Raw genomic sequence first — 17,856 nt, 5'->3', positions numbered from 1 at the left:
TTCAGGCAACAAAATGCCTTTGAAGAATGTTGTATGATTTTCACATAATTACTTCTACTAGTAGCTATCTGCAAATAAGATATTTAAATTCATTAAAGTCTCATAAACATGCCAGCAGCTCTCACAATACATAAGGTAATTTCCTTCGAATCAAGGCCCTTATTTTGCTTACCAATGAGAACGGCATCCGTCATAGGTTTTCCAGCAAAAAAAAAAAAAAAAAAACACTCAGACACACTTTAGCCCCCTTTTAGTCCGAAAAAGGTTCTCAAGCAATTTGCTTCCCCATTTTTTCCCCCCGCACTGCCGACTAACGTGTTGCATTTTCTCACGTGGTCGGTATACCGGCCGTGGAATGCTGGCCGATGCTGCAACGTTGTGTCTGCACCGGGGAGAAGCACCGACACCGAAGCCCCAATTGCACCGCAACATACATCATGCACCAGTTGACATTTGAATAGCTGTTAAAAGGTACATCTTTTCAACCGGCCACAACCGGGCGTACGTTGGGGAAGCGCCGCTGGATGGAGAGCTGCTGGTACGGAAACAAATCACTGTCTCACGTAACGCGTAACTTCTTGAGCGGGTGGAATTCTTGTCGCGCGTTCCTACCATCTACGGGCGATGGTTAAAAGAGATTTCCTTCTTGCGCTTTTTAAGCACCTTACCATTCCGGTTACTTCTGTTTCGCGATGCAATGTGTTTTTCTTTTGGCAATTGTTCCTGCTTTTTGGGAGGAATTCTCCAAACAATAGTGTTCGGGAAGGATGGATTCTTGAGATCGTCGCTACTTAATAAACAGAACACACAGAAGTCAGTCGGAACAAATGAAGACGTGAGAGTCAAATGAAGATCATCTGACTTTTTCGAGAGAGGTTACATTTTTGGCCACTGGATCTATAAATCATATCAGGCCCTCACCGTCATTTTTGAGGACGTTGTATGCAGCGATTTTTGGATGTCGCTACTTCATTGCCGATCGCTGTTACGACCCAGCGAGTGAAATGTCATTTCCGCTGGCGTCCCATTTATCTTGGCGTGTGTCCACACCATATTTCAAACATCATCACGCCTGCACCATCTTTCGCTGCCGGCGATGTATTCCCGTCGGTCACAATATTGGACAGCGCGCTTGCCGTTTGCTACGCGTGATGTGCGTTGTGGGTCTGGAGTTGCAGCGGGCAACGTAAACGATGTTGCGAGCATACGTAATACTCCTCGGGGGAGAACTTGATTGAAATTGTACGCTGCCTCTATTTGCCAGCAATCGGTGCAGGTAAGCGCATTGCACAGGCCGCTGCACATCTTGATTGGCGAGGAGGCTGCGATGAACCGAATAATTTCCGAGCAGCAACACTCGATTATCGAGTGAAAAAAGTCAGGAAGCGATCGGCAAGAAGTCGTCGGCGGGATAGTGATTGAAAGATGGGTTCGTTAGATGGGATATTTTTAGCGTTCGTGGACGGTGGGGCCCGTTCTCGCGTGGGCCGACGAGGCAGAAGATGAGTAGTGTTGATTTATTGTAGTGGAAAAAGTGGTAGCGAATAGCGAACGGTCGGTAATACGAACCTCGTGCGCCTGGAAATCGTTCGCTCTAATGGATATCGATGTGCAAGGCTAAAGGTGCTTGGAAACTGTATCGAAATGGAAAATTCGCAAAAGGATGGAAAGGAAATTTTTTTTCCGGTTGAGTTGTTCGAGAGCCGAGGAATTTACTTATTAGTAATTAGAATTGCTAAGAGTTTGGCTCATGGCTTGAGTAGGTTCTTCTTTAATCAAATTGCATTTTCCAAGAGCCATTGTCAGCTGAAAGAGACAAGAATTAGATTTTATCATTGAATGTTGAATATCGAGTTGAGAGTGATTAGTAATCTGCAAGGGCATTCTGCGTTTGGGTGGCGGGGAAGGAGAGAGGGAGGGGACGGGGTGTGATCCAATCGAATCCCAAGGACATCCGAATCGAATGCCAATCGAATCCTAAGAAAATCTGTATCGAATCCTAACGGAATCATAATTAAATTGAATCCAAATCGGATTCGAAACGGATCCCAATCGAATACGAATCGAATCGGATCCTTATCGAGTCCGAATCGGATTCGAATCCCTAACGAATTCGTATTGGATTCGAGTCCGTCGTTTAGTAACGACGTAACCAAATGGAAAGAAATATGTTTTGTTTTGTAAATTGCATAAATTTAGGAGGATAGTGCTCCAAAATGGATACATTCGGCAGTGCGTCAAATAAAGCTAGAATATAATAAATAGAACATTTGGGACAAGGTTCTATCAATATCTCAGTATCGACCTAAATCCTTTACAACCGATGGTCATTTTCTCTCGCATCGTCGCTGTTGGTAATAGTTTTTCCTAAGAAAACAGCGAATGAATATCACGTTCGGATGTGTGTTTTTTTTCCTAATTTTTCACAGACTGTCATAGGGGAAAACCCGTCTCAGACGTCAAGATGTCATCGTCGGAAATGTTTTACCGGGTTTTTTGTGGGGGAGAACGTATCATTAGCGTTCTTATGAACGCATCCTTTACCATCTCGCACGATCACGCGCATACACCATGTGATGATGGTCGGAAGTAAAACAAATGAGGTTTTGCATAGCTTTTTTCTACGCTTCAGCCATACAAGGAAAGCGTAATGCATGGGGTATGGTACATATGAAACCACTACAAAACCTTTCCTTCGCTATTTGCTCGTCGTAAGCCTTTCTTGCCGGCCAAGTTTGTCGTTATTGGTTGGGCGTGTGGGCCTGTCATGACTGGTTGGTCTTGTAAGGAAATAAGGAAATAAAAAAACCACCCCCTAAAGTAACTATCGATTGAACAACGGAATCCGTTCTGTGACTCATAGTCGATGGAAAGAAAATGGAGCTGGAGAAGAAAGAAATCATCCCACGAAACGCGGTCACGTTGCGATGAGTTGTGCAAAAGCTGGTACGATCAAATATGATTAATGGGGAAGGGAAGAAAAAGCGTTGTAATTGAAGCTCAACCGATCGGTTTTACTCGACTCGAAAATGTGGAAGCCTGGTGGCTACATAATGTAAGAAGCCTCATTTCTTCTTGTGCACGACGTGCGCGAACGAGTGCCTCCGTGACACACGAAACAATCATTCCAATTGTGTGCTGACAGTTGGGACAATATCTCGAGAGAATTTCAAACCAAATTCTACCCCCGCACGGCACGGCATGTACCTGCCAGCCTCGAGAGCGCCGGAAGCGACAGGGTATTACCTTAATAGGAAAATTGATTATAAGTATCAATCAATTCCCGCGTGCACTGTGCTGACGACAGTTACCCGACTCGTCACGCTCGGCTTAGTAGCTGGCAGTCGTGGCGCGTATATCTTCGTGACGCGCACCAACTGCATTTCTCATGCAGCACGAGTCCGTGGGCTGGTCGCCCAGCTCCCCAGACTGGGATCGCTTGCAACGGTCGCTGTCGTCGGTCCGAGCATTCCCCGAGACACATGACATATTGTGCGTATGAATTATTCAATCTTCAAAGCAAATCTGTCACGCCGGATCGTTCGACCGTAAGCATAATCTATGCGCTGATCAGCATTTTGGGGGTGTTGAGGTTACAAACAGCGACCATAAATCGACCGGACAAAAACTACTCGAGTTGGGTGGAGTTGGATGTTCTTGCATTGGTTGGCTTTCGGCCCGAAGCACGAAGCAGCGGAGATGAGCAATGACACTCCGCTGACAGCTGGAACAACTGCATTAGCATTCACGGTCCGTGCAGCCAGTGCTTTTGATGTGTTATGATTGAATGGTAAAAAATAAGTGCTGCATGGTGTTTTTGTGTCACCCAACCAAACCGCTTATGCTGCCAGACAGGGTATGGCGAATGGCAGCATGTTTTACATCTTTTAGGATGTACGTCCCAAGAGAATGCTTTTTACCGGGCAAGGTGGACGGTAAAGTCGTTGGGAAGCATACGGCTCATCATAGCTGGAAGAACGAGTAGCTTTTCCCACCCGTTTTCAATCGGTTCCAAAATCAATGCCCAACGGGTGTACGACATCCCAACGAGCAACGAGGGAGAGAGAGAGAGAGCGAGAGAAAAAAATATCTGTAGCTCAAGTTTCTTGTGGGAAAGAATGGGCCATGGCGCTATTGTGCGGTTTCTGTGACTATCACAAACCATTTATCATGGGAAAGGAAAAACGTCCCTTCAGATTTCAGGTTAAGTAAGCTTGAGACAGGTTGCGGCCGAGGATTATTTACCCCCTCTTGTTTAATGGTGTTTCCTTCACTTCTACGAAATTAAAGCACTGTGGGCTGGCATATCTTATTATAAGGACGATTTCCGTGTGTTGTGGAAAACAGTTTGACTAATTGTTGGACAGAAAGAAAAAAAGTTGGAACTATGTGTGTGTGTCACTTGATTTGTGCCTGTGACAGCTTTCGACGTCGTCTTTCGATAATTAATCACGTTTAATCGGATGGGTGAAGTTCAATTGTTCCGCAGTATTAAAACCACCGATTGGAGGTATTTTCTTTTCTTTATTTTTGTTAATTGTCGTTGAAGAGCTATTTGTGTGACATAGCCAACTCACGGGCGATTGTCGAGATATTCTTGGGGTTTTGAGGACCCAACCAGGTATTTTGAGGATTTAAGTATTTTGTTAATTTTTTAACGAAAATTAAAAGGTTTTACAGAGTCAGATACAGCACTCGATGGCAGGACCGGGGCTCAACTCCCATTCGGGCTGTTCCTCCGTAGTGAGGACTGACTATCTAATTACTTTGTCTTGGTCTACTCAGGGTTGACCACCGCTATTAGATATGGCCAGGTCGTTAATTCTTTTTAAGGAAACTCGGTTCTGAGCTGCACTCCAGTAACCACGACTGCATACCATAACTATTTAACTACGTGATATCAAATAAGTCTCCTTCTTATCCTTTGACACTGCACTACAACCTCGAAAAGTCTCGGCCTGTCATTGCTTGCTTCCCGTGACTTGATATTATCCAAGGCAAGTCCTACTTACGGAGAATCCAGATCCCTGGTCCTGTCGCGTGAAGGCCGGCGCTGATATCGTCTTGGCCACCAAACCGCGCCAAAATTAGCCAAGGCTAGGCTGTCATGACCTAAGACGTTGTTAGACACAGAAGCAGAAGAGTTTGACATTGACCTAAATGACAGTTACGCTCAACTGTGAATATCTGCCTTTTATCTAATTTGAAGTAACAACTCCTTGATCTGAATTTCTGTATTACTCACTGACTAGACGAAATTTCGAAAAGCAGAAGATAGTTCCCAATGTTGCGTCTTATTTCACTTTTTTCCTGGATAGAAGTACTTGGACGGTCCAAAAGTCCTGTAGATCTTTTGATACGCCGGATGCTCACATCTTGAGACCGTTAGTCAAACTCGATTCGTTATAAAGTCAATAACCTTTAAACTTTCATTCATCACTTATTTTATTGTATTTCAATATAACGTCCGCCAACGCCCGTTCGCTGCCAACAAATGTCACATTGACATTTAATGTCGTGTTTTTCTCTTTGATTTGTTCCACATTTGACATTTGTGCTAAGTAGCGGGGGTCTTAAATATCTTACTATACTGCAATAAGCTATAAAGCCAATTCCTTAATGTCAGCAAAACGCGGTAGCGAAAAATGTATGTAAAAACTCAAACCAAAGAATTCCCAACTTTAAAGAGTTAATCGGTAAGGACAGGTTTCTTTTTAGCACATTTTCGAGAGCAACAAAAAAATAGTATTCAGAAGCAAATGAGCACACAACTCCATTCCTTTGGTGGGTGAAAATCGAATACCTTACCCACAGGTTCTCAGCGTACGGAATCCCTCACCGTGGCACATTTATTCGATCGCGCGTTTCCCCGGCACCCAGGGAGTGAGGGGAGAGGTGTGTTTTAATTGCCTTTGACATTGTTCGTCGATAATCTTGGTATGCGGGGCGAATGGCTGGGAAGATATTGACCGTCTCGCATTCTCGAACAATTCTTCCAATAAGTGCAAAGGCTGATCGGAACATAAAAGCGGCCGCGTGACAGGTTTCCCGGATCGGGAAAGGAATTGGGAATGTCTTCCCCCAAGACCCTCCAGGAAGAGGCGCGTGTGTGTGAAAGAGCACTGCGGTGAGAGATAGCGAGAGAGAGAAAGACGAGGTTCACGACTTGCTGGCCACGAATTTCGGTGCCGAATCAGTGTCAAGATCGTGAAGGTGACGATAATTGCTTTATTGGCGGAACAAATGCCACGGAACCGGTGTGGAATGGCCCGGTCTGCCTGTTTTTTTGTTGTTGGGGAGACTGGTGAAACTTATGCCAAAAACAGCATAAAATATCCGTTTCTCGACTCGCGTTCCTCGCGCTTCACGAATGTTGGACAAGGGCTTTGTAACGAATCATGAACGATTCCATTCGCCTGTTCCACTTAATATTGTGTGTCTTGTGCGTTGGCCCCTTCCGCCTTTCGTTGGACTGTTGGTGTTTTTCGGGATGTAGATATGTTTTGCCGAGCTCATCGGCTAAACACTCCATATGCCATCGTTTCCTGTTCATCAAAGTCCCGGCAGCCTGGCATGTAGCACATAAATAAACATTTCGCCATATAAGGGCTCCCTACTGCTCTTATGCTGTGCCGTATCTTGTTTTTAAGGTTGATGAATTTGTTTCAGTTTAACGATTGTTTTTCGTGGTTGCCCCCCCTGCTCGTAATCGGTTGCTGCTGCCGAGGAACCTTTCGGGCGGTTGTCAACGCGACACACAGCTCACCGGGCATCCATCGTAAATCTTGCAGGCTGGCCGTTAACCCACCCAAACTCTTTTGGGCCGGAAGTAGCGCAGTATGCGCGTGTGCAATGGAACGACAACAGGGAAGGAAAAAATATTGGGCGGCATTAAATTAATGTAGGAATTATGTAAACGGTGCCGATCACCTCCGGTGTCGATGGATAAAGCGGGAGCTATACCTCAGCCTGCCACTCGAGGTCAAAAGGCGAACCGAAGCCACCCACAGAGGGCCACTACCAGGCAAAGGTGTTTTTCAACAGCGATTGAGAGATTGCTGTGGTAGCATCGAAAGAGAATAAAAAGCCCTTCAAAAAAGGGAAGACCCTTCGATTCGAACATTGATCGCTTGTCAAAAGCGTTCGCGTGTCGTTGTTTTGTTTTTAACGGATTCGCACACATCTTTATCGCATGTTTGGCGAATGTTTTTCGCTCCCTGCCGTAGGCCAATATGTCAAAGTGTTTGCTTTGAAGCCGGTTCTCCCGGCCCTAGACGCGATTAATCTCGCTGACAGATGAATGGGACTAGGCCGGTATTGATTTATGGGCACGATTTGAACTAAATGATGGTGGTAGCCCACGGTCATGGTGGAAGCGCCCAGTTGAATGGGAAGGGGGGGAAATGAAACTGAATTTGGAAAGTTAATTTGTTTGTTGGTTCACGCATAAAAAAGTGAGAAAAATGTAAAAAGGCATGTCCAGTACGCAGTAGGCAGATTATCAATCGTAACGATACCTGGGAATTAATATCAATTTGCGTGTGCTCGCCCATATCATTTCCGCAGGGGTGGATATTAAATTAAAAATCAATTTCCGGCTATCCGTTTCTTTCGCGAGGGGGAAGTTTTAATCAGGTGACATGATTGCATATTGGATGGGAGGGAAAATTTATTGAATTTTTTTGTTATGTTTCCGGGGAACATTATTGTAATTGCGTAGTGATAGCCCTGTTTCGTCTTAGTGTGTGTTACGATTTAAAAAATTTAAATATTCACAAACGGTTGTAATACAAAAAAATACAGTGCGTAACAGAACAATGAGGCCACTGGTTTTTTTTTAGAATATCGGGAAGAAAGTTGAAGAGGTAGACAAGCATAATATTCTCTTAAGTTATGAAGAATAAAATATACCTTTTTTCCATGTGTTTTGCATATTTTTACACACACTTATACTAACGGACATTAAGAAAAGCTTGTGAATAGTGTAAAAATCAACTAAGACTTGAAATCCTTTTAAATGAACCCTGTCATGCAATATCTGGATTGCTTTTTTTCTATATTCAGATTTTTCTTTTGTTAACGGAGTGGCCCGGTAGTGAATGCGACACTGATCTTCTTCACACGGCAGGACTGAGGTTCAAATCCCATCCAAGACCGCCTCTAAAGCTTTGGACATAATACGACATATCGAGGGATATACAACATTCAGATTTTTTACTGCAACAGAAGCGGGCAAAAAACTGGTGGTCTTATTGGTTTGTTACGCACTGTATGTTTTAACCATAGTTTCATGGGAATGACAGAAAGTCAGAATCAATTTAATAGATTGATTGATCCAGAGAAATTTTCTTTTTCCAAAAATTGCTCTTCAATATTAAGGTGAATAATTGAAAATCGGAATCATAACCTCAATTTTAATCAATTTTATAAAGTTTAAAATTTTAAAATAAGCCAAAAAGAAATATGTAAAAAATAATAAATCAATTTTATTTGCTGTAAAAATGGTGACCGATAAGCTTTTACAGTCCCTAAAGTTATTATAGCTCTAGTTTAAGAGAACTCGATTAATATTAGGTTTAATCCTGACTAACAAACACCTCGTTAGGAAGTAAAAATATTGCTCTGATTATTAAAGAAAATTGGCAGTTAAATATTAATACCAATTACCAAACAGCCAAGCGCCAGAAAGCGCAGATAATTATTTATCATTTGGCACTTAATCACCTCGAAGTATTTCCATCCACCGCGGCTAAAAATAGAGAATGCCGAGCCTCTCAATTAGGAAAGTGGTTTTTCGCCAGTACTACGGAACTGGGCTAAATTTAGACTTTAGCACAATGTCCACCGTAAACAGTAAACTGTGCAAGTGGCAGACAAGTAATTAAGCACTTACTGTAATGAGCTTTAGCGTCCGAAGCAATTTGTTTGTAAAGCCTTCTGGTTTTATTCGATTCTTTTTCTTTTGTCTCTCGCTCTCTCCATTGAAACTTTGCCTAAATGTGTACACAGCATAACGTCCGGCGATGCTTGTCGCCCACCAGCTCGTACCACTAGCGAGCGTAAAAACTGTCCCACCAGCCTATACTGACCCACAGGGGAAACGGGGGCCATAGTTTATGGGTCGTTAAAATTTACAACCTCCATAAACAGAAATCTGGATGATCGGCTAATCCCTCGTCGCGGAATCAAAACCGGTAATTACGACCGGTAGCGACCGGCGCAAATCTCAAAACCTGTGCTACCGGCTGTTTGGTCGACGCTCAGGAAGTAACGGCGAAGCTTTCAACCGATTGAAGCATCAGAAATTGAAACCCATCTGTGAAAGCTTTTAAATTTCTATGTTGATTTTTTTTTCTCTTCTTCTCTCACTCCCTCTCTTCACCGTCTTTTTTTTTGTTCGCTGTTAACATAATTGATTCCATTTGAACGTGACATTCGATCAATCTTTCCCCCGTGCGAGTGAGCCGAAGTAATGTCCGGGGAATCGATCAAAGTATTACCGTATTTATGGCGCATTTTTTCTCTGGTAAACTTCATTCAAAACCCTTTTATACCGTTGACCAAAAAGGTACGGCAGACTACACATTTACGGTAGAAAAGCATGGATACGTGGAGAGCAAAAAAACCCCCGCGAAGAACATGATTGATCAGGGTTTTATTCAGTCCGGCGAGGGTTTGCCAAAAAGGATTGAGTGCCAGATCAAACGCGCTGGAAAGATGAATCAATTTCATTGAAGCGGAGTGTTCTGTCCGGAAGTGAAACAGATGGCGTCAAAAACAACCAAAATTTATTCAATCTAATTTACTCCGAAAATGGATATCGGAATTAATTGTATCCTTTTTTTTTGCTTTCTTTACAGAACTTAGAGTAAATTTTGATGAAACACTGTTGAAACATCGAAATCCGTTCTCATCAAACGGCGTGGAAGGTTGCAACAAAAAACAGTTTATGTGTTAACAGTGCAAAATCAAGTGAATTCTTCCAACGGACATTGCATTGAATGCAAAAACATTGCAGCATTATCTGGCTTCTGCATCACCCTGCCTGCCCAACCCAACGCAACACGCTATTCTCATTAGCCGTTTACGTTCAGCGACGGAAGACACCAGTAGCCGGCAGGACAAGCAGTGTTTGGCGCAATGCAACGATGGCCACCACTGCGCCGGTTGACGATGCAAAGTGTGATACCGAGACGCTCGGTGACGAGATTGCCAACGGCGATGAAGATGATGATGACGACAATGCGCTGAACAAGGGTTGACAGTGCACAAGCACCCTTTATACCCGCCAACAGGAACTTTTGTGAAACACGAGCGTTACATTAAAGTTTAGTGTCCTGCGGGTCCCCAAGACCGGTGAAGAAAACCAGAACTCGTACTCGCCCTCTCTCTCTCTCTAGACCTTAGGATACAATTTGCAAAGCGATTTCGATCTCGATCAGTCGTCATTGAACACGGAGTTGGGTGGATATCATGGATGAAACAACGGACCGGGAGGCCGACGGTCGGGATGCGTTCCCGGCATCCGGTCGGGAGCAGCCTGCAGGTCGTCGGTTTGCCCAGGAAACCAATATGGAAGACTTTGGTGCCCAGTGGTTGACATTGAACGGTAGTGAGCTGGATACGGAGTACAAGCAAGTAAGTGCCGGTGTGGAACAATGGTTCCTGGTAGAGGTTTTTTGTCTGTACGGGTTAAATGGTTTACTATCTTGCTTAACTAGAAAATAGAAAATGGAGATGATTTCATTACCAGAGCGCAAACGAAAAGGTATCATGGATGTTGATGATATAAATTTGAAATTGAAATTTTCGAAGTTCAAGGAACGATTTGCATAACACCTATGGTTTGCGATGGGAAATGATCCTGAAGATGGTAAACTAACAGCTTGGAAAATGTATCACTAAAATACCTGGAAGATATTTGAAGATTTTTTATGGAATTTGATGGATGACTTTTAGTGTACCACTTAACCAACTATCAAGCCCAAAATATCTTCTTCTTCTTCGTCTTCTTTGGCACTACAATCTCAAAAGGGCTCGGCATACCTCGGCTGTGACTTGATTTTACCCCTAGCAAAGTAATCAGCCCTGTGTACGGAGAAGCGGTCTGGATGGGATTTAAACCCCGGTCCTGCCGTGTGAAGACCGGCGCCGTTATAGCCTCGGCCACCCGACCGCCCCAAACTCTCATCCACTTCCTATCAAATCCCGATAGAATCCCAAGCAATTCCCCATGCAATCCCAATGAAATCCCAATGGAATCCTCAGCGGATCTCAATCGGATTCGGATCGAGCTTAGATCGGATTCAGGAACCTTTTCGAATCTCTATCGAATCCAAATCGGATTTCGGATAGGATCATATAGGATTCAATCCGATTCGAATCTTTCTAGGGGTTAGATCTTCGAATCTTTCGTATCCCGAATATCCCAAAACTAGTAGAAGCACACATTTTTGTAAGGAAAACCATTTGAAGAAAAAATCGGAGCAACGGAGTTCTTGATTAATCACTGATTGATTGACTTTCTTTACTTCATAGCTTCAATTGTTGAATATTTCCCCTTGTTCCCTTCTCAAAATTCCAGCAAAACTTGGGCATCTTCGAGCGGATGGAAATGGCAGGCAACATGTCGAACGGGACGTCCGATTCGATCAAAAACCTGGAGCAACAAATCAACAGCTTTTACTTCTACGAGGTAAGCCAACTGGCCACGTGCCACGTGAACGCAACTGTAATTTAATTAAAAACCGACCCGAAAAGTTTTCCACCACCCATTCACCGCTGCAGAACCTGTTGAGCGGGCGTTGAGAGCGCAATTCTAGCCACGTAATGGAAGTAGTGAGAAAAGAATTGGAAATGAAACGGAAACCTCGAACGAAACCCCCTCCCCTCCCACAGTAAACTGCTGTCATAAAGTGCTGTCATCGAAATGTCCGACACCGGAAAACGGATGTCGCGCTGTCGTTTACATGTTAGCGATCGGTGTGCGAAACGGGGAAACCCGGTGTCGGCCGAAAGGGTTCCTGGGTTTCGTGAGGCAGAAGGTGCAGATAGCATAACGTCCCTAAATTTATCGCCCCAACCGTCTAGACCGGTTGATGTGATTTTTATCGAGCTCTGCGCCATGGATCCGCTTCTAAGTCGATCATATGGTCGAAGAAGGTGTGACAGTGTGGGTGCGCGGGAAAAAAAAAAGAGACACGTGTTGAGGGCTGTGGTTTGTAACTTTTTGATCTGTTAGAGACAGCAGGTGCGCTCGTTAGCTGCAGTGAAATACATTCGGTTGGGTTCGTTCTCGAGAAGGGGCTTCTTGTGACTTGTGCTGCGCATCTGTGGACCTGTGTGGTGAAGTGGTTCGTTGGTAATGCTGGCTTCGGGTGCACTTCTTTTGATGCAGCTTTTCTAAAGCGTTTGGAGCACTCTCGAGAAAAAGCAGTGTGCCATAAAAGATGCCAATAAATTTACGAAACGTACTTTTAATTGCTTTGGTGGGAAATTACAAACCATTTTTTGGAGTGGAGCATCCTACTATTTGGGAGGGGGGAAGGGTAATTGTTTATAAAAACGGGGAGAAAAAAAAGCGTTTTAAAAGCTGTACAACAATTTTTAAACGATTTAAAGTCTCCTTAAACGATTTAAAGGCGCCTAAATGTATGCAATCAGCATAACTGAAGAGAAGTTTTAGAATAGACATTTTGTAACTACATGCGCCTAAATGTATGCAATCAATATAACTAAAGAGGAGGTTTAGAAGCCCTTGGTCAATTTTTCTGCGTTTTTAGCCTTGATGTTATCTCAAGCCCCTAAATGTATGCAATTAGCGTAGCAAATGTTATCTTATTATGCAACTCGCTATTTAAAATGATCCTGTGCATTATTGAAGAATATCGGATAAGAAAATTACTATTTATAATTCTAGTTTTTGTTAAGCAGAAAATAATTGAATTTTTATTCACGCGTAATTCGTTACAATTTCTTTTTAAAGTTCTAAAAGCCCTTATTTTGTACCCCGGAGGGAAAATTAACCGTCACCATGCACCTAAACTTCCAGTGCCAGCGTTTAACACACACACACACACGCACACACGCGTTTAACCAATCTTCCATCCTAATGAGAACATCCTGCCAACAATTACCAGAGCTCGAAGGAAGCTGCTTCATAATGAGCGCAGTTAATTTACTTCTTCTTTTGCTCACCTCCTTCACCGAAGAGTCAAACGATTTAAAGCCAACACTTGAAAAATGGTGCAAAGAGGTCGCTTGTCTGCGACAGGAGCATGCAAAAAAAAAAACAAAAGGAAAAGAAAAAAGTAAAGAAAATAAACTTTGTCACTTCAGGCGTGGAAACGAGGAAAAGCGTGGCGAAAACAAAAAAGATTTAAAAGGAAGAAGGAGCTTTTCTTTCTACCGTGCGCTGGCTTCCCACTCGGAGAAAGGATATTGAATATTTGAAGTAGCGAATTGCCGGCAGTTGCGATCGTTCGCTTGTATTTTGTGTGTGCGTGTGTTTGTAGCGCTTTTATTGAAAGAAAAATGACACTTTTTTGAGTCTTTGTGCATTTTGCACTGTCCGAAAAGGGACAGCCAACTGGAGCACGAAATGAAACGAAAACCGTCATTCAAGTGGACCTCGCCGAGCACTACTAAGATCGAAGCTAAAGACAGACAGGCGAACCCCCCCCCCAAAAAAAAAAAAAAACACCTCGAGGAAAAACCCGCCGCAGTTTCAGAACCGGAAAAGCTCGCCCAGTTGGCGAATGTTCGTTGTTAAAGTACGCATTCCGAAAGAGTTAAACCGGCGTCATCGTTTTTGGGGTGGAAAAAAAGGAGGGGACCGAAACTCTCTCGCTGTGAGTGTCTGTGTTATCTTATCGTTGGATTTTCTTGAGGTAAAGCGCAGTTTTTCTTGTGCTGAACTCAACGCTCGATGAGCATAAAAAAAGGGAAAGGAAAACACGGATCCACCCAAACGAACGACCGAGCAAGCAAGAAAAGACCGTCTTGGTGGAAATTGTGGTGCGCTTTTCTTTTGGCCCAAAGTCGCGCGGGCCAACCGTTCGTAATCGAATATGGATGAATGAATGAACGCATGGGAAAGATGCCAATGGCCTGGTTGGCGGTGGTGAATGGCCAACGTACGTGCCGTGGATAGTGGGCAAACGAAATTTCGGGTGTGAATACGTCCTTCCGGTATCCGGCGCCTTTTTTTACGCGACCCGACGGGATGCTAAACAAAGTTTCTATTTTTATACCGCAACCGAATGGCTTTTGTGTGCCTGCATTGCATGTTTACTTAGTGCTTTAAGAAACCATGCTGCGGAACAGAACAGGGGAAAAAAAGGAAGATCTAAGTTATGAACATCGATGTTATCGGCACTGGGAATGCAGCGATAGCAGCGGGATCCGTTGACACTCGTTGGCAAAACACTCGCTGTCCACTGTCCTCATTCTGTTCAGAAATTCTATCATTTCTCTTAGGTTTTAATTAAATTTACGTTGTTCATTCCAACATATAAAATAAATATGTAAATCGCTAATGGAAACAAAACTTTTTTTTATCACTCACACTCTCGCTCTTGCATTTCATTCCACACCGATGGCGAGTGCATCGGCGATCATCTCGATAGTCAAATGTTCGCTACATCAGTGGAGGAACGATATTGATTTTTCTGTCTGATGCACTTTATGTTTGTGTCGAGGTCCGAAACCTGCAAAAGGGCAGAAGGTGTGGGATGCGGGATTGAATTTAAAAAAATCCTCCCTTTTGAATCCCGCTCCATGCATCGAGAGCAGGAGCGAGACCAGACTGGTCAAAATATTTGGTACGCATTTTTACTCCCCCTTCCCGTGTTGATTTTTATTGGTTGATTTACCTCCCCACTTATGCGTTCGAGTTCATTTTTGGTGTACTTCGAGTGCATTTTTGGTGGTGTGGAAATTGTTGTTTAATTTGTGACCTGCGGGAACTGTGTGAGGTCAACCGTGAAGGTTCGTTTTTTGCTTCCGTACAGTCGATTAGGGAGTTTGAAGCACGCTTTGCAAGTGTGAAATTTGAGACGAGATCGTGTGCAAAAAAAATTGGGCCATGCCGTTTGGAGAATTGTTTCCCTTGTGGGGATGGACCATCTTGGGGATAAAAACGGTAATACGGAAAACAGATCACAGTTCAATGGATACACGGGCGGTTGTACACATGTGTTTGAATGTGCCAAGCACAGGAGTGCCCGGGGGTTGAAAATTGAAATTCGACGCAAAATGAAACACTTCACAATTCCAAGGACGTCAACGGTCGAATGATAGTGTGAATTTCGATTTCGGGAAAAGGAAAAACAATGCCAACCATCGAACATGCAGAGCTAACGAGGAAACCTATCAACCCATTCGGGTGTGAATGGGATCGTTTGAATTGGAAGAAATAGCATAAACATTTTCCGGGTTTTCACAATTGCTTGTGTAGAGAAATGGGAGCAGGGATGACTATTTTCATTGTACTTCTATTTACATTTTATCGGTTTTCTTTCTGTAAAAATGTGAGGTGTTTTTGTATTGCTGGCACACCACCAGAAAGCTGTTCTGATACATCAGAAAGGTGGATAGGAATGGGAAATGAATCTTTAATGCATCGAACGTTGATCGGATCGTGTATTAGTGTCACACGTTGATGTCTGCCGCATTCAATCAATCATTACTTTGAATATTAAACGTTGCCTAGGGGGCTGACTGTCTTGAATGACAAACGATGAGTGGTTTGCATTTGGACAAGTAGAGGACAACTGTTAATCAATTCATCGTAATAACATAATTGAAACAATCAATACTCATCAACAAGACCTCTTTGGTTGTGACATCCTAGTCCCATCAAATAAATGTGATAGAGCTTTCCTTAAGCATCGCATATCATTTCATCTCTTATTACAATTTGGTAAAAAATCAATATACCAAACTATAAGTTGCTAATGTGGAAAATAAAATATCTTCTGCTTTTTCTACACGCAAATTCAAAAATACTTGGAAAAACGGTAAACAAACACTGTCGATCACAAACAAATTTATTTGGGAAACCGTCATAAAACCACGAGATGAAACCTTCTATACCTGGGAAAGCGTTAAAAAGCTCCGGAGAATCCTGTTAGAATAAACAATACAAATTCGCCTTAAGGTATGCAATTCGTATTGCTCTTAATAGTCGAAGGACAAGAACAAGACCGATTACTTCCAGAACAAGCTTTAGGCATATTTAAATCGATGAAAGTCTGAGAAAATGGAAGGCCAATGACGTCTTGGTACAGCTCACAATCGCCTTCTCGAAGAATATTGTAAAAACAAGAGCAAGGAGAAGCTTGTATGTAACATTACTGGCGTAGTTTACAAAATTATGTTTTTGAAGAAAAAAGTGATTTGTGGCTTCAATTTATTAAAGAGTTTATAGGAAATTTTTTTCTCTATCTTTAAGGATTGTTGACGCTGAAGGAAGCTTGAAGCCACTACCATTCTTATTTATTTATCTTCATTTTGGAAACTTCCAGACATACCATTAGATAAATATTTGAATAATAACTCACATTGTCTAATAATTCTTCCAAATGGCAAAACGTAGCTCTGGTAATCGTAATAACACATTCAACAAGCAAAAAAACCTAAAACGCATCAGGCAACATTCAATACCATGCAACCCGCGTCGAATGCTTTTCGGTGCAGCCAGTCGAAAGTGAGAGTCGCGTTCCTGGCGCTCATTATGCCAAGCAGAAACAATAAATCACCCCAAATTGATTTACAAACCGATCGTTACTGCATTCGCAAAACACACGAAACAGCGACAGATAGTGTGTTGATATCGCAAATGTATCCTTCTTCAGCGTTCAGCATCACCCACTGCACCGCGCTTTTTCGGTGGGAAATAAATTATTTTCTGGGCAAAGTTCCAACACGCTCGTCGCCCACGACCAGTGCAACCGAGATCTGTTGAATCTGGTAAATCTCAGTGTGTCCGTGTGTGCCAATGACCCACAAGGGGAAGGAAAACCCAAGCAAAAACCGTAAGGGGAAAATCAAAGCAAAACTTCACCAATCGCAATCTCACTCAAACTCGCATCGTATCGGTCGAGCAGTGTGTGTGGGCCATTTAAATGTACGATGAAAAAGTGGGAACGCGAAGATGAAAGCACCAGAGTTCAAACACAAACCGGAGTGACCCGCACCGCGAGCGAATCGATCGCGATATTGGATGATGGATGTCGATGAGTTGCGATTTCTACCCGACTACGGGGTTGGGTCGGGTGGTTGCTCCTTTGTTTCCTCCTAGCATCCGATAATAATCGTATGAATGCTGAGCTGGTGGAAAACCAGAATGGTGACCGACCGGACCGACACTGGTCGCCAGCTAGCCATTCGCTCATAAAGTTCTGTAAAGTTCTAGCCACTTACTTACCGGGACCGGAGCGATGTATTTGCAGCTCCGAACTTGCGACGGGGATCACGTATCACGGTTGGTAAGACATTCACGCACATCGGGTTGATTTATGTGTAGCTTTCCCAAAAACCCGGGAAAAGGGAAGTGACCCGAAGTGACGCTAGAAGCAGCCGTCTAGAGTCAACCCACGTGAGGTGCATTTTTTTTCGGTCGAAAGCATAAATCATACGCGGGGAAAAAAGGCGGACAGAAGCTAAAAACTAAAAGTGCTTATGTCTGGTGATATGGCGACAAAGACGCAACAATGCGTTGCATCGCCATTTCATGACCAGAATGCTGAGAATGTGCAACCGGTGAAGCCAACGACGGGTGAGGCTTTTATGTTAATGTTTATGTTAATGCTACTAACTACTAGGCCATGCTAATTTCCAATTCCGAATTTCACC

General features: G+C 43.3%; 1 protein-coding gene across 10 annotated transcripts in view; it reads left to right on the top strand.

The window, feature by feature from the left end:
- The window catches only part of LOC118506413 (cardioacceleratory peptide receptor-like), a 53,574-nt gene that overhangs the window by 16,932 nt on the left and 18,786 nt on the right, over positions 1–17,856 (top strand). For all 10 annotated transcript variants that reach the window (XM_036043499.1, XM_036043497.1, XM_036043492.1 and 7 more), the window contains 2 exons: positions 9,861–10,638; positions 11,585–11,695. In XM_036043499.1, the coding sequence (XP_035899392.1) occupies positions 10,474–10,638; positions 11,585–11,695 (276 nt within the window). In that variant the 5' untranslated portion in view covers positions 9,861–10,473. The remainder of the gene's footprint in view (positions 1–9,860; positions 10,639–11,584; positions 11,696–17,856) is intronic.

This window comes from Anopheles stephensi, chromosome 2, assembly GCF_013141755.1.
Source record: "Anopheles stephensi strain Indian chromosome 2, UCI_ANSTEP_V1.0, whole genome shotgun sequence".
Taxonomy (NCBI): Eukaryota; Metazoa; Arthropoda; class Insecta; order Diptera; family Culicidae; genus Anopheles; species Anopheles stephensi.
This window is presented reverse-complemented; position numbering and strand designations above follow the sequence as displayed.